The sequence below is a fragment of the Mastigoproctus giganteus genome, chromosome 7 (assembly GCF_048544385.1).
Source record: "Mastigoproctus giganteus isolate SK-2022 chromosome 7, ASM4854438v1, whole genome shotgun sequence".
Classification (NCBI taxonomy): domain Eukaryota; kingdom Metazoa; phylum Arthropoda; class Arachnida; order Uropygi; family Thelyphonidae; genus Mastigoproctus; species Mastigoproctus giganteus.
Genome location: NC_143581.1, coordinates 45,643,127 through 45,664,900, shown reverse-complemented (window position 1 = coordinate 45,664,900; position 21,774 = coordinate 45,643,127). Strand labels below are relative to the sequence as shown.

General features: G+C 37.4%; 1 protein-coding gene across 1 annotated transcript in view; it reads left to right on the top strand.

Moving 5' to 3' along the window:
* The first annotated feature begins 2,616 nt into the window (after nt 1-2,616).
* The window catches only part of LOC150082864 (uncharacterized), a 75,894-nt gene continuing 56,736 nt past the window's right edge, over nt 2,617-21,774 (top strand). The window contains exons 1-4 of the mRNA XM_090376883.1: nt 2,617-2,754; nt 9,836-9,982; nt 11,615-11,737; nt 15,652-15,741. Coding sequence (XP_090233009.1) covers nt 2,674-2,754; nt 9,836-9,982; nt 11,615-11,737; nt 15,652-15,741 — 441 coding nt within the window. The 5' untranslated portion in view covers nt 2,617-2,673. The remainder of the gene's footprint in view (nt 2,755-9,835; nt 9,983-11,614; nt 11,738-15,651; nt 15,742-21,774) is intronic.

Sequence of the window (21,774 nt, the reverse complement as noted above, 5' to 3'; positions counted from 1 at the left end):
GTTTTAGGCGCATCCGCAACTTAGGCCATATTGCGCCGTATAAATACCTCTGTAAATTGTGTATTATGTGGCCGATTTTCTGTTTGCTAGTAAAAAAACTCGAGTTTCCAGGAGAAAAACCGTGCTACCGTCGCCTGAGACCGACTAACTCAGTCACGTTGTTGTGAAAGAAGGTTATAAAAATTCCTCGCGTTATTGACGGGATTCGAACTCAGGTCTTTTCCATTGACTGTGGGCAAGACAACAATTATATCAACTGTGCCAACGAAGGTCATCTGGCTCTTGTGTTTGAGACCTTTTCCGTTTCGATCTTTAGTTGATTAAAAAGTTATTAGGTGTTCACCGGAAGAAAGCGGCCTAAGCTGTTCAGTTTTTTTTTTTTTTTTTTTTTTTTTAGGCTGCTGCGGAGGATAGCCATGGGGATTAAACAAAGAGTCTTTATTGCAGGAGCATCTAATCTTCCTGTTAGCACTTGGACCAATGTGTATATGTTCCTTGTGGTTATTGTCTAATCCTCAGGGAAGTAGGTATTGAGATTGGAAAGCAGGATGGCTCTAGAGTGGTAAATGGCTGTGTCTCAGATGCTGTTGAGTCATTTCAGGATTCCAGTATTCAAGTTTGAGAAAATTTCTGAGCTTGTTAGGTGGTGCTGAGGACCAAATTTGGGAAGATTGTATTTCAAGCTATACTTTTTTGTTAAGTTTGGGTGTCTAATACCAACAAATTCTTGTTTATTTTACCATAGCGCCATGTAGATTTTTGTTTGATATAATCAAATTGTTTTGAGAAGGATAGACTTTCATCTCATTTTAGACCTAAGGCTTTGGTGTGATTTCAACTTTGTACTTCATATTCACCTACCCGTATGCAGATACTATTTCTGATTTTTTTTTTTTTTTTTCTTTGTAACCACTATCTGGGCAGATTTTCTTGTGTTTAAACATGATTCCATACAATCTGGATACTGTTCCAGTTCAATAATTGTTATTAGCTTATTAATTTATTCACTTGACGCGTTTTTAATCTTTAGACCTGATGAAGAATTTCAAATAATCGGCTTAGAATTTAATGAAAGGATTGAGAGCCGCAGGGAAATAATATTGCGGAGAAACCGGTCCCTGTAAGATGATGTAACAAGTGGTTAAGTCCTCATGACGGATTATGAGCTGTTTGTCTTTAGAGTGTTATACAAAATCTTCAGGAGATTGCCTTATATTTTTAAGTACCCGGATGGGATTTCTTTTAAGAACCGTTATTGAGATGTTGCCATAAACTGTTGAATTTAGGGCTCGAAATGGAAAATTTCACAAAACGGTGTAGTCGTCAAGATAATACTGCTGAAAGTAGTTTTATCCTGACGAATGTCATGTGTTTCACGCGAACATATGATACTACCGATACGCAGGGATGTATTCAGGGGTGAGCAGAGGGGACATATGCCCCCCTCAACCATGCGTATAAGTGTTCCTAGGTCTATCTTTAAAAAAAAATTCATAAACCTGGTCGTCTTACTCCCCTTAAATGACACCTGGATACGATACTGCCAATACGTATGACAAACCGGAACGGTATTCCAGGTTCGGGAGTCCATATATTTTCGCAATTATCCAGTGGAAAAATATCTGTAAAATTTTCTATTCCAGCAACGTAGTAAAATTGGTTGTAAATATTGTGGACTCATAACTAAAGGACTAAGGAAGTTTTATCAATTCGTGCATTTCAAAATATTCGAAAATGCGATTATAGTTTTTCATACGCTCATTATTATCGAAACGTGGATTTATTTCTTAACCACAAATGAAGGCTAAATCTAGAAAATTCATCACTATTGTTAAATTATTGGAGATTACTCGGGAATAGCCAATAAAATTATATATCTGTTCTCCTCGTGTTCACATTGAACATCTGCATATAGGGGGAACTTTTCTCTCCATCCATCCCCCCACACACCTTAAGGCGTTAGGTGTGTTAAGCGCCAAAGCAACTAAGGCTATGAGGCGCCAGTATATTGACCCCTTGAAGCTTACAAAATTCTCCTTCTTAGGATAAGTATCAACATTACACTGAATGGTTTCTTAAGTCTTTAGCACCTATGAAAGGAAGTTGTATATCGTAACGATCAAAAGGAAATATTGCAGTGCAGGAAGGAAGAAAGAAAGTGCAAAAGAAAAAGAAAAATGCACATTTGGGGTACGAAATCAAGCTGTCCCGCTAACATCACCGTTCTGCATGAGGGTTATTTAAATGAGTCTGTAACAGATTAGAAAGCTTACGTCTCTACCCACTGTTATTTTCTACTACTGACCTGTTTCAGGGCGGTTATGCTTATCACAGCAGTTTCCACGACGCCCAATATTGTACCGCTGAAAACTTACTTCTCTGGTAAGCTGGCCATGGAGAAAATTGACACGCGAAATAAAAATAAAAATAAAAATTTAAAAAAATGCTATGACCTGTTCACTGGTGCATTGCTTTGTGCGCTCAGTGCCAAGTTCCTGTTTGTTTCGCTTCACTGTTTCCGCTAGGTGCCAACGTTTAGATACACTCTGGCCACTATAAGAAAACCATACTTACTAGGTTAGGAAGAAGTTGAAATTGTGCCCACAAGCGTCACACTACTTTCACTGTGGTGTGTCAGACACTGAGGTTCGGATCCATTTTCCAGTAGATTATATGGAAAAAAAGATGGAGAGAACTGTTACTGATTATGCCTCAGAGATAGCGAGTACTTATGGACAAGAATTGCCACCTCCGGTAAGGATTAATGTTATTACTATCACACAGGTAGATTTATTCACGTTAATAGTGAATTAAGACAATTTTAATAATAAAAAATATATTAAAAATTTTCTCTTTGTTATATTTTAAACTGGAAAGCTTCGTGTTAATTTAAAGTTAATGAAACGACGTTTAGGTTTAATGTAAACCCCCTGATGAAGATTTTTAGAAACATACAATTATTAATTTGACACAAAAGTCCTTAATCGTTTATCTAATATCAAAAGATGTACTGTATTTTGCTTTTTTAATTTATCTATTACCTTTGATGGTTGTTGTGTATTTGAGGAAATTCGGAGATCCTGAAATGTGTATTTCAGGAAATTCAGATCCTGAAATGTGTATTTGAGGAAATTCAGATCCTGAAATGTGTATTTGAGGAAATTCGGAGACGAATTTCCTCAAATATGTGTATTTCAGGAAATGTGTATTTCAGGAAATTTGGATCCTGAAATGCATATTTCAGGAAATGCAGATCCAAAAATGTATATTTGCAGGAAATGCGTATGAAGAAGATTGTTAGAAACTAGAATAAAGTACTGAGAATAAATAAAGAAGAAGAAAAGTTAGCCTTGCGCGTTTAATGTTGAAACGTAAGTGGTACAGTGGTAGCTTGCGCTTAGCGTTTTCAATGGGTTTAGAAGGAAGTTGAACCAAGTTTGGAGAATCATTACAGGTGTTCGGAAGACAAATGCCCCTGGAAATATCTACAGTGAGAGCATTCAACAGAAGCTAAACGTATGCATGATAGGGAGCGGAGTTAGTTGTTGAAAGAAGAATTATATTCTATCAGAATTCTATTTATAGAATTTATTAGAACCATCTAGAGTCTAGACATAACGCATTAATTACATGTTCTATCACGAGTCATCAACGTTTGACTATCCACTTTAACTATCTAGGAAGTTGTTAGAGAAACTGATATTTCTTAAGGAATATGTCAATCAAATTTAATATCAGATTCGGGAATGCGATGTGATATTAAATATTATAGAGGCTATCGATATACTATATATTGTAGCTGAAGCACTGGATATTGTTGCCATGCGCTGGCTGGAGGAATGAACAATGTGACGGATGCGCAGTACCGAAATGTTCTCGGTTCGCTTATAAAAGTCGTTGCTTTTTGCTGTTTTCTTGAAGTGAAACTTCTTTAGACGCGCTCAAGGCATTTTTAGACGGGAGTAACTTGCGTTCGTGGATTGACAAAAAACGCAATGAAAATGCGACCGTTGCCATAAGTAAACCCATTACAGGCACTCTAAACGGACAACTATCGTATTAGGCTAAATGCTTCGGTTGTTGGGCGATTACCGAACTTAAGCAGCGTTAGGTCTGGTTGGTGATTAGGAGGGTAACAGCCTGGTGTAGTTGGATTTTTGCCTTCCTTTTTTTTTTTTTTTTTTTTGTTGTTAACCTGGGGAAAATATTCTTCCGATTTTCACGTATAATTTAATTTTGTTAATTGGTAAGGTAATAAAGTGTAAATCTGTGCTTTATATCTTTACTTTTATAGCCTTCAGATAATATTCCTCCTATTTTCGCTTATTAGAATCGCCGTTAATAGAATTAAAATTCAATTCGTAAACGTGATCACAATGACCAGCCCCAACTACATATTGTATAGTGAACGGTATTTTGTTAATGAGTGTCCATCGTAAAATAATTTGATCGTATAGTAAACCCATCGTAAAGCAGGTGTACATTGTAGTGAACGTTGTATGGCGTATAACGCACGTACACGTGCAATGTGTCCGTGGATTGACAAAAAGCGCCAAAAAATGCGACACGAAATGAATCATCCCACCATTGTATCACTCCGTCCAATCCACTCTCACACCAAAGAGCACTATGACTACATCGTAAGAGCAGTCTATGGCCAATATTCTGGACACACTTTTTGGCACAGATACTGATCCTCTGACAGTACAACAGCAAGAAATATGCCAGGCAAACAATACCAACTTCAACAATGCTGTAGAAGACCGATTTACCACCGATGAACTGCAGCAGGCTCTTACCAAAATGAAGGAGAGGAAATGTCCCGGACCAGACTTCATTGAACCCGAAGTCCTTAAAAAGACCGCCCAAATCAACATCCAGTTTCTACTCGACCTCTTCAATAAGTGCTTGTCCCATGGGTCTTTCCCAGAAGAATGGAAAAACGCCAATGTAAAACTGATCATAAAAAATCCGTCTAAACCGCTCCAACAACCAGAGTCATGACGACCCATTGCCCTTTTATCCATGGTCAGTAAACTGTTTGAACGACTACTCCTAGTACGGCTCCAAGACTATTACACCAAATCTGGGCTCCAGTCCAACTTCCAGTTTGGATTTCGACCGGGGCGTTGCACAGAAGACGCACTGCAAAGGATCATCTCTGCAGTCTCAACTTCTACATTCAAATACTACCTACTAATAGCAATAGATTTCGCAGGAGCCTTTGACAGGCTCTGGTGGGCAAGTATCCTTCGCAGATTAGGCAAGCAAATATTCCATTAAATTTATACAAATGCATCGAAAACTACTTATCAAATAGGAAAATTACAATCTCCTCAACGTACCGAACAATCACCAGGTCTATCTACAGAGGTTGCCCCCAGGGTTCAGTCCTTGGTCCTTTTTTGTGGAACATTGTCCTGGATGAGCTACTTGGACTGGACCTAGGTCCTGTAGCTATACAAGCCTTTGCTGATGATGTGACCATCTCTATTGAGGCTGACAGCAGAGCTTCTCTGGAAGCCAGGCACTTCAAATCCTTCAGAACTGTGCAGCCCTACACAAACTAAGACTCTCACCCCAAAAGACACAATCCATTCTCCTGAAGGGATCACTGCAGTCTACTAGAAACCCCGCTATCAAACTTCAAGGCCAAACTGTCAAGCTAGTTTCTACGTTAAAACTACTGGGAATAGTACTTGACCCTAAGCTCACTTTCTCTCCGCATCTTGCACACCTCCACGCGAAAGTGAGAAACTACACTGCTCTCGTTGCACGGGTGAGTGGTCGTGATTGGAGATTGAATCGACGCACCCTTAAGATTCTGTACAAATCAATCTTCCTTCCCTTCATAACGTATGGATCAGGGGTCTGGTTTTGCAGGGCAATTCTTTACAACAACAAACGTAAACTGTGAACCATCCAGCGCACCATCCTTCTTACTATTACACAGGCATGCTGCACAGTTAGCAACCCAGCCCTTCAGGTTCTTGCGGGCGTCCTTCAGCTTGATCTGGAGGTTATTCGAAGGGGCCTCCACTACTGTCTATACAGGGGTATACCAGCAACTATCCTTGGACACTCCATAAATAACCTGAATGAACTCAGGCAGGAAAAGAAAAAAATTGCCATCCTACTACTTCAGACCTGGCAGGACAGATAGACTGCTACCGAATTTATACCTTATGTGAATGCCGTATTTCCTAAATCTCCAAATTGGTTTTCTCCTGGTCTTTATACCACCTACCTCATTACTGGACACGGATCAATAAACCATAAATTAACATCCATGAGAATCATTGACAACCCCTACTGTGCATATGGTGAAATAGAAGACTGGAACCATCTAGTATATACCTGTCAACACTATGAGGACCTCCGCAGCATCCTGTTTACTCGTATACAAGATAACCCTCAAGGAAATGAACACTTATTCATCACAGAAGAAAACTACTACTATGAATTTACTAAGTTTGCACAAGCCCTCTTCACAAGACGGAGCACCCTATTGCCAACACAAAATAGGAACAACCCAAACATCTGATCCTTACCTAACTGGCCAACCGATCTTAACCTGGATAGGATCAACTGGCGTATGGGCCACCTCATTCCTCAGTGGCAACTTTCACTCGGCTCTCTTGCTGTACATTATCATCCTTCCCGGGTTCCCCTTTCAACTGATGGCGCTTATTGCTCCATTGATAACCTGAAGGATGCCTTCGCCTACATCCTCCATATTTCTAGCTATACCCTCCTTTCTTGCGTACACTCTGTACTTCCCCGACTCTCTTTTTTTTTTTTTTGTCTCCGTCCAGGAAGCTCTGGCGACCCTGGCGGAGACAAACCAGAGAATAATGGGCAGACTGGCTACCTCCTAGTGGTGTGTGCGGGCAACGTGGAGTCCCACCAGGGGCCCTGCTGCCAAATGCCAGGACACACAACAGAACCTAACGCAATATGTCATATACAGCACACAACACTTTTCTGGCATTTACAGTAGTACTGTATTCCTTCACAGCGAACATATGGCGTAGATGTGGGAAACCACAGGTGGCGCCTGACCCTAATACTATGTATCACTCCGTACCAGGCACGAGCGACGCATGACCCAACAATACCCCTACTGATTGCGTCATTCTCCACCGTATTTAAAAAATATATATAATTCAACGTGTCGAAGACTAAAGTGAGCGTTGTAAAGCGTATAGAGCACGTACACGTGCAATGCGACCACCGAAACCACCTCCATTGAGTACAAAGGAGAGTTGTAAGCTATTTCGACAGCGGAAGAAATTACAGCGTGCGATGGAGTTGAACAAAGCAGCTGGAGAAGATCAATCCATATCTTCAGAGCCTTACGTTTCCCCAGAAATGATAGAAGTGAATTTGGGAGGAGTCATGGAAGTTGTGTAAATGAAAATGATGAAGAGTCCTCGAAGCCCAGTCGTAAACGAAAAGCGAAAAAGTCAAAACCGACTGCCAGAAGTATTCCATCAAATTGTTCAACAGATACTGGGCGTAATACACAGCAGGAGTATCAGCAACAGCATTTTAAGAAACACCAAAGCATCTACGCACAGTTTAAACATTCATTCCTGGACAATGATTTCGGTCAGTCTGTTCCGTGTGTGACGGCTTTTGTTCAAGAACGATGTGAAGATTGCAGCAATTCGAGATCATGCTCTTCTTCAAACAGCATTTCCAAATGAGGATGTAAGTCAAATGTCGGCCTGTAACAACTGTTGTGGCTCTTTCAAGTACAAAATGATTCCGGCTCTATCGAAGTCAAATGGTTTTAAATATCATCCGATGCCACAGCACTTGCCGAAACTAGATTTAGTAATGGAACGTCTCATATCTCCGAGGCTCCCATTCATGCAAATTTGTCGCCTGCGGCATTCATACGGTCAGCACGGGATCCTCGGTCAAATGAAAAATGTTCGCCTAAAGTGGAAGTTAAGCTTCACTTAACTTCCAATATGCGTGATCGGCACAAACACATTTTCTTTTTTTTTTTGTTATAAATTATTAAAATTTGCTAACGCGTCTGAAATACAACATTGTGTATTTTAACAACTTGTCACATTAGACTTTCATCTGTCATTAATTTACGAATGTGTGTCACTGAAGAAATTTAATCTAATTATGTTACATCATTTTCTGTTGTTGTTTTTTTTTCTTTTTTTGTTTTTGTTTGATTTCCACTGTTTTAAAAGCTAGCATTACGTAAGCGAACTACTTCTGATTACTTCGCTATCTCATCAGTAGTGTAATTATTACATTTGAACAGAAATTCCCTCTCTTCTTAATGCCAACAAACCTAATGAGCCAAATCGAATTTATATATATATATATATATTATTTTTTTTTTCCAGAATGAAAGCTGTGACTATTGCTTCCGAAATGCTGGCCTACAGCAGTATTTTTATTTTTATTTACTACAATAATTTATTTTTAGCGACCTAAATTACATTATACACTGTTTCCCAAAAGTATAGGAACACTAAAAGAAAAAGTGCAAACGATTTCCGGGTCATATATTAATATGGTATGAGAACATCCTTTGTCTTATAAGCGCATAATCTTTGTAGCGCAGTTTCAGCTATAATGTAACACGTGAAGGTTAAAATCTTTCTTTATTCCTCCAACAGAACAGTTTTAGTTGGACAGGTGTTTTTGATTTCCTAGACCACAAATATTTCCCATTTACTCAGTTGCACTCAGATCGGAACAGAGCAGGACAGCATTCTTCTCCAAAATAAGTCATACCACAATGAGCAATAAGCCGTTTTTAATTGAAAATTTAAGGTCCTCGCCATAAAAATTGTTTTAATCGCAACATGGCAATGTCACAACATCGCTGCCTTTGAAAGATACCATCTACAAAAACCGTAATGCATAAAATCGCCAATTTTATGCATTACGCTCTGCGGCAGGAATGCGTAGTGGGCTGTAACTTGGGAGCTATATTGAAACTTTTTAGTTGATCTTTCAGGCTGGAATTTAAAGTACTTCAACTGTACCTTGAATGTATTCTGAAGAATAAAAGATTCAAATTCTAAGGATCATTTATACGAATACCCTCTATAAATCAAAAAAGAAAAGGGCCAATAAAAGCTTGATACTCTTGTATCTTTTAAATAATATCGTTAGGCGAAAAATCACTTTTCTAAAAGTCGGTCACCTTATGATTTGATCCAGTGTCGAAACTACCATACCACTAGATCAGCCACTGCGGGGAAACCTAGTGGTATGGTCCCTCTGCCAAGAATCACGAGTTCCCGGATGATTGATGTGGATTGATTGTTAAACAGTACGGGGAGAACTTGTGAATCATGTGAGGGCAAGCAGTACACACTTAAAATGCGGTTATTTATGACAGTAATTGATAAACGAAAACTCTCTTTGGTCTGTAGAGTCACAGGATGAATTTTGACCAGGTGTACAACACACAGCAATCCTAAAGACGAGGTTGAGGCCATTTTGTCCTGAAGAGGAGAAAAATTACTTGGCATTAAAGATACAATGAATAAATATTAACGGATGATAGGATACAGATTGTCTTTTTAGAATAAGTAGTAGAATACAGTGCACATTATAATAATAATTTCTACTGGTAATTCGAATAAATTAGGAAGTATTTGGGACAGGACTTTATACTAAAACATAATTTAGATGAAATTTAGCCGCAAGCAAAGGTGAAAATATGTCGAGCTGGTCGAAGGGCGATCTCTGTTGTTCTTTCTCTGTAAAATATTTTTGTATGTTTTAAGTCAATCTAAATCAGAAAATACATGGCTCGTCCTCTCTCTGAATGTGTTTTTATCTTTATTAGGCGTATAGAAAGTTGGTTCCGCATTCTGTAAAGTTGGCTAGAACAATTTCCACCACTTTGGTTGCACTGACTCTGGTTGTCGGAACTATTATTCTCCTGGCTCTTTACATCCAGACCAGACATTCTTGTGAGTGTCGCGTGGAGAAGGTAAGAACTTGATTATTTTTAATAGCATTATTATTGCTCAGTTAATACGAAAAGTTTATAAATGAGAGAATCGAGAATAAGATAGTAATGCAACAATTTTATTTTTAACTAATATTTCAACCATCGTCCTTTCAAAGAAAGTGGAAAGGTAACCATGTCCGTAGCCAAATAAACACAAATAATAATAATAACTCGAACTGGCTTAAGTTTTATGACTGATTAATGACGTTCGCACCCTTTTTTTTTATTATCATACTGAATTTATTTAAATCAGTATTGGACCAAGTGTGATCTAATCGGATACAACTTATCAGTATAGGGATGCATTCGTCTAATGATAAAAAACACAATACAGTACTAGTACATTGTACTTCGATTATCCAGCGCAGAAAGTAATGAATAACAGTAAATATGGCAAATATTAAATGGCGTTCAAAAGCGAATGAATACAGAAGTTATTTAGTAAAGTAGATGGAGAATTAGGCTTTCAGAAGAGAAGGGTCTTTTTTTTTTTTTTTTGCTTGGAGTTCTGCTGTCTTCTTTACAAGGGATCTTGCAAATTTGCTCACAGTGGATTTTCAACGCAGAGTAAGTTGCCGCTCGCTTATGATATATTTTGCCTGGTAGAGTGTTCCGCATCAATTTGCATGCATTGAACATCTTGAAAGATTTAGTTTGGAATGAAAGTTCTCTAGCAATTCTAGAAAATTAATCATCATCCCGTAAGTAGCCTAGCAAGGATGCGCAGGTTTCTGGCCATAATCCCTTCTTTCAAGGGGATTCCAGATAGGCATGAATGATTGCTTGTAAGATGGTAAGGGGCTTTATTCCATCTTCAGCTATCGATTAATTTAGTATTCAGTGCTAAGGTACTTCCTCAGGTGCGTGTCAGGAGCAGATGACCAAATGGTCAATGCATCGCGTGGTATTGGCATGAGTCACATTTATTTGTAGCGCACAATCGTATTTACGTCATGACATCCCGTAGGCTTCTTTCTTACGGCCTGCAATGCTATTTACAAAAACTGTCTCCTAAATTAGGATCTTTATTCTCAATGGTAATTATGCTCATTATGAAAAGCATTCTTCCGTCTGGCATCCACTCCCCCCGTACTAATTTTTACAATTTTATTGCTAATCATCCCGAGGTATTAAAAAATAACTGATGTATATGGACGAACAAAAAGAACTGCTAAGTTGAAGTAGCAGACATCTCTTTGCTCATCCAGTTATTTAATTAAACAAATTCACAATCTACTAATTTATGAATAAGATGGTGTGGTATCGAGTACTATCCGATCGAGTATATCGAAATCTATTTGATGAACGAAATAGCCTCCATATGACTTTGTTTAAAAATCAAAGAAGTCGAATTATTTGCTTTCTTAGTTCTAAGCCAATTAGTTTTGTGGTAATATATTTCGTTATTCTCCATCCTGGCCATGTTGACTAATACACATTTCACCAAGTTAAAATAGGTCGAAATTAGGAACGGAAAGCTACGTAAACTTCTTTTTTTTTTTTTTTTTTGTTCTTACATTCTGAATTTAAACTAAATATGGCAAGTTTCGCAAACGTTATGCACTTCTTTTCATATTTCTTCAATTTTTAAAGTGGAAATGTCTTTTCCAGCTTCCATCCACTTCTGAACTGAAAAGAGGAGATGATACCAACGATCCAATGATGGCAATGGCTAGTAATCCAACTCAGAAGACAGGGCTGCCTCTTAAATTGCAATTAGACGAAAGTACAGCGGTATGTTATAGAGATTTAATTATATTATTATATATAAATATACGTATATTTTTATTTTATTATATATAATAATATCATCGTTATATCCTTATTGAACCACGTTCAATTGAATTGAGCGTCTTTTCAAGTGAAGCTGAGTCAGCTGGCCCCAAGCGAAGGTATGCTGTTTACTTTCCCTTGGAAGCAGCTTTACATGGGAGGCTTTGTTCATGCCTAGTTTTTTTTTCATCTTGCAAAGAGTCAAACCGGCTTTGGTACATACACCATTCACAAATGCAAATAGAAACGACCAAACTGAGCTGCATACCTTGACGCCACGAGAAAGGACCATTTCAATGAATGTTAGTAGGAAGGAGCGCATCTTCCTTATGAAAGCTAGTGTCTTTTATAAAAAGTAATATTGTTTAAAATCAGAGGGAAGAGGTCGAGAATAGTAAGATTGAAATTTATAACAGATTTTTAACATTCTTTTTTTATTTTGGATTTTTTATCATTTACAAAATAAAATTAAATTAATGTCTACGAAGTTTGAGGCTTGCTTTATATCCAATAAAAATAATCAAAATATGCCTTTGGTTGTCTGATAGTGGCACGCATTGCGAGCAAATTCTGGTGTTTGTTGGCTATTAGAAATAGACAATGCTGGATTTAGGCAGTCTGGGGCTCTGACGCACATATTTTTAGAGGCCTAAAGTCATGGGATCCTGGACAAACAGTAATTTAATTTTTCGGAGGCTACCAGGATTCGGAGGAAATCACTGGCTCCTTGCATAGAATCCACTTCAATTGAGCCTTCTTAACGCAGTCCGGTTGGAAATGTTTTCAACTGTGGCAGCAGCAGCAACCTCAAGAGACAGTGATGACAAGACATCGTAGGGTTTTGTCTTGCTGTGAGAGTCATGTGTTTTGTCTTGTGTGAAGAGCGACCCTGGCCAGCTCTTCTTGTAATGGTTCCTGTCGCCTGAAATAATTCCATAATGCCGAGACGACGCAGGGGGTCACCAAGTAATTTCTTACATATACCCATATTTGTGTTTGAAAATTGCGAGTGTTCTCTGGTCGATTTGCCTCTTTTGCTGGACGAAAAAGCCCCAGTTTCTGAGGTAAAAAACCTTGCTGCCCACGCCTGAGACCGACTAACTCAGCCACGGAGTGAAAAGAAGCCCATAAAGTTCCTCGTCATCGACAGGATTCAAACACGGACCTTTTCACCCGGTGTGGGAAGGACGGTGACGATACCACTGTGCTACCCGTGCAGACAGAAGTTAACACATAAAAAAGTGGTTAAAAGTATAAATTACATGTAAAGATAAAAGTTCATCTGAAATCCGAAGTGGGTGTATGTTAAGTGCCAAATCAATTAAGGCTATGAGGCGCCAGTATATTGTGTGTGTATCTTTCCTCGATTTGTCTGTTTGCTGGACAAAAAAGCAGGAGTCTCTGGGACTTAAAATCAAATAATTCGTCCGAGACTGACTAACTTGGCCACTTTGTGAAAAAGACCATAAAAATTCCTGGAGTCATTGACAGGATTTGAACTAAGGCCTTTTTCATTTGGTGTGGAGAGCACGATGAACACATTATGAACAGTGTGCTACCCACGGCCCAATAAGAAATGCTTCGTTATACTGCAATTGTGGTACAAGGAGCTTGTTTTTTTTTTTTTTTTTTTTAAGATGAATATTTTCTAAGTTATTAAAGTCGCCAAACACGACAATTAATTTAAAGAAGAAATTTTAAAAAATGGCACTTTTGTTTTATTTTATTTTCACACAAAGAGAGAATACCCAGTTACAAATGTGAGGATCATATGATTTCAAGTATGTGCTTCTAATATACATAATAAAAACAATAAGATAAATAAATTAACAAAGTGAATTAAAAAGTAAAGCATAAAGCAAAAATTACAAATTAGAGATTAAAAAATACAAATTAGAGATTGAACATTGCTTCAATGGTCTCTCGTTAATTTTTTTTTTTGATAGAAATAATAAGATGTTTGGACCGAAGAGACCAAATAATAGGAAGGAATAATAAATAAAAACCGCAGATACTGTAACGGTGCCAACCTACGTTTGAATGAAACAAAGAATGAACCAATGAAAAAAATTCTTTTTTAAAAACTTGATTATTATTATTATTATTATTAGCCATATGGTGCAAGGAAGCCAGAGGCTTATGCTGCACCAGCCAAAAAAAATTCCAACGTTAACCTGTGAGAGAGAGAGAGAGAGAGAGAGAGAGAGAGAGAGAGAGAGAGAGAGAGAGAGAATCAGAAGTAGAAAGGAATCACCAAGAAAGAGAAGAATGATGATATCCAGCTCAGGACCCTGGGTGTGCCAAGCCCATACTCACTAGATGTGAGCCCCCGGGTTGATTATGAATATTATTAGTTATGATTATGTTGATAATGATTTTAAAATGTTATGTGTATGATACTGTGCACTCAACTGACAAAGCGAATCTATTTGCATGTAAGACAAGACTAATCTAGGCAGCCGGGCGGCGATCGCCTCCTGGGCCAACAGGTAATTTGTCAGGATATAACAAGTTATTCAGATTATGCCAAAACCTGCCAACCATGCGACGTGATTTCAATAGACGGAGATATCACAAATGCATGCTAAAGGAAATCATGCATGCCCAAAAGTACAATGCGGAAATTTTTTAATAATACCATTCGAAGTGGAATGCAGGACGTTTGATCATTTTTCATTACGTTTGATAGCTATTCCAATGTCCTCCGTGACAATAGAGTGGTTTAGTCACTGTCACTCATTTCGAGAGGTCTGGATTGGAGTCACGATACAGATTAATGGCCTCTTCAATCGGGGATACTGTTACTAATCTCGCCTGAGATCGGCTAACTACAACCCAGTTTTCGCCTCTCATTCAACCTCATAAATATAGCATCGATACTCTGTTCCTTACACTGGAATAAAGGTGTGGTGCAAACGCATTGCATTGTATCAATCATCACTTTGATATTATAAAGTTACTCATTTAGTAGATCTTTTATCTGCACTTTTTATTCCTTATGACTGTTGAGATGTCGGAGTCTATTCAGTATGTTATCTCCTTGCTCATTGTATACTAACCTGCTTAGTTTGTAACTGGTTACGTACAATACTAATTATTTTCCACCATGCACTTCATTAATGATAGTGGGTAGCCTGAGTGCCATTCACATATTAATCATGCATTTAAAACGGAAGGAAATGTAATCAAGTGGACAGGTACTACCTTGAGGTGCCTCCACAGGCAACCGTGGAGGCACCTCTAAGTACCCATATCCACCATCCAAGAATAAGTTCTTAAATGTCTGGTATATCTTGTATAAAAATTGAAACGAAGTGATGTTGAAAGAACTTCTCTACTTTAGTAGCTTTCAATTACGTTCCAGTAGGCGCTATAATTATCAGTGTAATATATGGAAGGGAGCCATCAATGAATTTTCTGGAAAGAAAAGCAGGACATATTACCAAAATTTTAAAATTCCTGCCAGACAGAAAACGGAAGAAGAAAAGGTTGAACACGTCCATTTTTTGTAGGTTATCTGGTAACCGTAACCATAGCCCACCTAGGTCTTCCTTTCTTGGGCTTCGCAGACTCGCTGATCGCGCATGTTGTCTCAACCAGTCTCTTGACTATATATTATTACATATTCCCGCACACGCTGAGATACTGCGCCCTTTTACAGTTATTTGCATATTTTAGTTTCAAAACTTCTTAACTTTACTGCGCACATCATTTAACAAATGAAAAATATTTTGAATTGCAGCTAACAATACTTTATTATACCAATAGGCTTCTCGCTGATACAAAGTAAATAGTAATTACAGATATATACAACGCATTCTCGTTAGTGGTATAGTTATTTTTTAAGAATGTTTTTTTTTTTTTTTTCTGGGTAGGAACTAATGAACAAGAACAAGAAAGCTCACGTGAACTGCATCGTTGAGAAGAAGAAAGCGACCCAAATAATATCAAACAGGCCGAAAACAGTAAGTTAATATTCATGTACTGTATTTTCATTTCTATTCTATTATCTTGGTAAGTAGTATTAGATGCTTTAGTTTCATTACTGAAGCCAGGTCTGACTTTAAAGGCAGAAGCCGGGCGATTGCAAGAGACTTAGTAGATCTTCCTCGGCTGTGATAACACTTAGGGATGCTTCTAACCTGGTGAGCTATTCATGTATAGCACATCTAGTTCCAACACTGGTCGGCAGCAAGCCTGGACTAAGGTCGAAATCTGCTTTATGACAATTCATCATAACAACTTACTCTGACTGTTTTCGGCCCCAGATTTTCCACTGTGAAAGCGATTGATGGACCTGCTCAAATTTGAACAGGTCCTATCAGTCATCATGTCAGGCAATCCAGGTTATCTTGGACTAAGTTGGACTGGCCCAAGAGGCGCACGGCGATCGTCAGCGGGGGACCTGCAGAAAATTTAGGCCATCGACTAACAGTCGTGACAAGATAACTGATTCAGATGGCAACCAAAATAGTTGGGAACTGCTGGAGGCAAAGCCAGCAGGTTCGGCCCCGTGTTGCACAATTCTGTGGCTCCACTCTGATGGTACAGTGGAAATGGGTCTTCCATGTTCCAGCAAGATAATGCTCCATCCCATACAATAAGAGTGTAAAAACCTGGTTTGAAGAAAACAAAGTCCAACAATTTCCATGGCCATCCCAGAGCATGGATTTTAATCTCACCTTTTGGATGAATTGGAACGCTTGATCCAAGCGCTACAAATACGTCCCTCTTCTAGAGCTTAATTGTCGGTTGCCTTGAAGGAAGAATGGAAATACTCTCTTGCTGCCTGCTACCGGAAACTGGAACTTTTTCAATTACATCGAAATTACCCTTTTAAATAATCTCTTCATTAAAATTTATGTTTTTCTAAACGTGATAGTGTTCTAATACTTTTGGTAGGGTGATGTATTTCAAGTTTTGTAAAATCCTTGCCACTCACAGCCGTGGAAAGTTGTTCATACTTCATATGCAGTAAAGATTATTTATTTACATATATATAATGTAATTATTGGCATTAGCGTTGCAATTTAGTAATCACAGTTTGGTGATTAGCTCTCAAATGATAACGTAAGAATTTTGCTATTAAACAAAATCAACCAATATAAATTTCCGTAACAGCCGGCATTAATAGGTGGAAGTGTTTTGACACCAGGATTTGGTTAATTTTCAGGAATGGTATACTGAGGTCTCTCTATACGGGTTTCCGGCTACTAGTGGTGGACTTTTGAAATCAAACATTACATTGCAAAACAACTCTATTATTCTACAAAAATAGATGTACCAAGGATGAATAGGAGTTTGGAGATGAAGTTAAATTAGAACATGAGCATTCCTGCGTTATATTTTATTTTATTCATTTTGAACTCTGCAAAAATACATACACCTTCCTGAAAGGCTTTTTACAAGCAAACATCACAGAAATCTCATTTGATATAATCAACAACCTAGAGGGAGAAGTTGTCTAACAAAATAATATCATGTTAGTTCCAGTTAAGAGTTAGGATTAGCACAAAATAAGATAATCTTAAACAAAATAAGTACAATGATAAACTGAAATCACGCAGAAAGAGTATTACCGCATCTGCAAGAAGTTGGAATTATTTAATGAAATCGTCCCTAATGCAAATCGGGGTAGTCATGTTTGATGTTTGCTGCCGTTGACTAAAAGGTATCGAAGAATGAAACCAGCCATTTATAAGAATTGACTATAACTAGCTAGAGAAAGTAATCCATTAATTCACCTCGATGTACTTCTGATTAAAATCCAGGGGCGGCTTGTCCATAAAACTACAGCACCCCCAGGCTATTTAAATCTAGATATACAGTGAACGGAGTTATATGAAATTTTGTGAAGAACAATGCAATGCAATGAATATTTTTATTAACAGGACCCACATATAGTACGCGCATTCTCTATTTCCAGTAATCATTTCAATAATAAATGAATAAAAACACGAAATGGTTTCCAACTTTGAAGTTTAATTAACCGTAGGCCTCACTGTGCGCCAAGCAGTGACACATTTTGCATTCCAGTGAATATCTGGTAGTTGGTTGCCATTGGCAACCAGCATATTGACAACTTGTCAATATATATTTTTTATAGGCGAAACGAATCAAAGTCACTGTAAAGCGCGCAGTGCAGATTTCATTGTTGACCATGATGGGTGCATAGCCACAATGTCGGTGTCTTTTTGTTATTCGCCCGAATTCCCATTAAGTAACTAAATAATATCAGTGTTAAGTCAATACTCAACATTCAACAGTGTAATTATGTGATTATAGCTTAATTGCGAATTGAGCTTGAACTTGGTAAGTTAAAGTTATATTATGTAAGTAAAACATTATTTCTACGACACACGATTTTGCGAAATTTGATTCGATCATGGCCTCCATGCTTCCCCATGAAGTAAATCGCGTGACAGTGAATAAACTACAGCAACTTAGTTTTCCACAATTATCTCTCCAAGAAAAAAAATGCGATTAAAAAAGAAGGCCGCCCCACACCAAAAATTCAAATTTCTCAGCGGGGAATAAGTAATAATAAGAAATATATTTGCAGTTTTAAAACTGAATGGTACCAAAGGAAAAGTTGGCTTTGTGGTTGTGAAGTTAAAAAATACTTTGTATTGTTTTCCATGTTTATTGTTCAGAGGTGACCTAACGTGGGGCGCCTCCGTAGCCAGGTGGGAAGGAGCAACAGTGCGTAGCACACGCTTCTTGATTAGACCGGGGTTCGAGCCTGTCACCACCAAATACGGAGGATGTGGAAAGGTCAGGGAATGACCACCGCATATCCCGGAGCAATATGGCCTTAGTTGCTAATGCTCCTAAAAACCAAACAACAACGACCTAACGTGAACAAAGAGTGGCTTTACAAACATAATTTTGAATCCTTAAAAAGTGCATGGAGGAACTACAAGCGACAGCAAACGCAGATAGGACGATTTCAGAAGCAACTTGAATTTTTCACAACTTGATAATGAAAAATTAGAGTTCTGGTTAGAATTTTTCCATCAGATAATGCGTCACGTGGAAGTTATTTATAATCAAATGCAATCTCAAGAAATTGAGGCAGTTAAAATACATGAATATATAGGCAACTTTAAGAATGCCATTCTAAAAATCAGGAATTCAATGTACTGTGAAAATCCTTCAAAAACACTCATGATTGGAGCGAAGGAAGTATGCAACTATATAAGCGGTGACATAGGTGAGAGATATTCTTTTACAAAGCAATTAATTTCTGCTAAATTATTTAACAAGGAGAACTTTGTTATTTTTCGTACGAAAATGCCTATGGAAGAGGTGCGGGAGACTACTGAGGCATATCCCATGATTGAAAGAGAAAAACTTCTTAAGGAATTACAAATTAACTGACTTGCTGAAATTTATCTCAGAAAATAATCTAGCTGAAGTTCTTGGTGAACTTATAAAACTCAAAAGTTCTTTTGACCATTCTGATGACTACTTCAGAGCCCGAACGCTGCCATTCGACATTAAAAAGAATAAAAACATTTTTAAGGCGCACTATGAATCAGGAAAGGCTAAATGCTCAATCAATGCTTTCAATAGAGAAAAGCTTGGCCAACAGTGCACCAAACTTGAATGAAAAAGTTATTAATCTATTTTCAAGAAACAAAAACCGAAGAATGGATTTTATTTTAAATAAAAGTTCGTCTGTTAATGGTAAATGTCTAATTAATATTTTGTAGTATTTTTCGCTTGCTTATTATTATTACTGTATATGTCTACATGTCTTATAACCAAGGCAATATAATGTAACTTTAAGACGCAGCACCCCCAAACACATTACGAGCCACCATTGTTAAAATCCCAAACACAGGCGATGTTCAAAAGGAGATGGCCTTTGGAAGGTATGCTATCTGTTAGAATAACTATATTAAACTAACTACGAGTAAAGACTAACCTGGCCATTCTTGAAGTTGGTTGCTAGGCTATAAGGTGTTACATATCGGTAGACAAACTGCATCGTATTCTTAGGTCGGTTTATTTATTTTGCGAGGTGAAAAACTAGAATTAGCGGAATCAGAAAATTATGTTTCTAAGAACAACTAACAGCAATTTTTTTTTTTTTCCAATCGAACGCACATCTTTCTGGAGGATGCGAACAACAAATACCGTAACCACATGACATTAACTTTAGCATTAGAGAGTATTTATATCCGCTCGTCTAAAAGAATGATAAAATTTTCGTGAGCAAAGGAAAGTAGTGGCTTGCTGATCTTCACAATAACCTTATTGCATATGAGCAATATTGAATAAATGGTATCATTAATGCGATATATTTGTTGGCACAATAAGTGAATAAATATCGGCTGTCACTTGAAGCCAAGTTCTTAATATTAAAATCTTAATAATATTAAACTCTTAATATTAAAATGAAATAAAAATAAGAGAGGGCGCTATAATTCAGTGAGAAAAAAACGTTTCAACGGCGTCTGCTTGGCCTCATTAATTGTCGATAATTTGCTTAATTCTCCATATTTAACCTTAAAAACATTCATTCGTTAAAGTGGTGCTGTTTCAAAGCATGAAATTATTGGTAAGTTCAATACATAATTTCTCCAAATTATTTATAGAATACTTAATAATGTTATTCGTTGGGTCGTGAATGTGAGTTTAATTCTCGGAATAAGTAGAGTAGATGAGAGGATCATATAAAATGTTATGATATTTTACGGTTAGAGCTGGCTGGGAGGGAGAAAAGGTTATACGAAAGTTATGTAAATAAGTATAATTTGAATTGGAGTATTTCGTTAAATTATAATGGTTTAAAGCTACAACAAACTTATAGGGGGGTGTCGTACTTATTCTCTGAATAACAAATGCCCTAAAATATGACCTTGAATAAATTTACAAATACTCCTTTTTTTCCATTTTCTCTGTTATTTTGCAACATTGGTATTTTATGAGAAGATAAATATTTATTTTGTCATACGTTTCATAATAATTTTAATAATTTTTAAATACAGTACAGCTTATCAACCAAGTATTCGGTGTTGAGTGGTGATCAAGTGAAAGCATATAGAAGCCCCGATACAGACTAGCTCAAAGACAATACGGACTGGTTTTATCGTCGATACCTATCTTAAAACGTAGATACAATCAGGCAGAGAATAACAACAGTTTAAAAACATGAATTCAGAATTTTAAAATACAGTAATTATAATCACATCGCTTGATGTGCGAATGCATCACAAAGAATCATTTTCGTGTAGCACCTAGAATGTATGTTAGCAGGCCTAATATCACTCAACCCAAACTAAAGTATTATATTTACGAAAATAGTTAAATTAACCAGAACGCAGACAAACTGTTCCTAGTATTTTTATTATAAAAAAAAACAAACAAACAAACCTGATATAAAGAACCGGAAGTACCAACAATAAAAAAAAAAGATAAAAAAAAACAAAAAACCTGACACATTTAGGTGTTTACAGTAATAAGGGGAAGACATACCTAAGATACCTAGGCCAGTGGTCAGGCGCTTGGGTGCATGAGTACACGTGCCTTGCGTGACCGGGGTTGAAGCCCGTAGCTGCTGAATACGGTGCTGTTTCTTGTATTCTGTCTATCTTGTGAACTCCTCTGACCGTTTGGTCGTCCCGAAGTATAAACAGAAAATTTATTTATTTTGTCAAAAATGTACAGTGCGTGTGTGTCCTGAGGCGTAAGAAAACTTAAGAGCTTCCAGTCATACTAGCAATAACATAAAAAGAACAACAAAAAATGCGTTAACACATCTAATACCAAAGCATCGTATTTTTTACGTAACAAAAAAAAAAAAAAAAATTACTACAAATACATTTAACCCTTGCATAGGGTGGCATCCCGTTTTTCCTGGATTGTTCCCGATTTTGAGAAAAAATGGCTTGGTTTCTCCAAAAAAAAAAAAAAAAGTAAGAAAAAAAAAGTAAAAAGGCGTAAGAAAACTTAAGAGCTTCCAGTCATACTAGCAATAACATAAAAAGAAC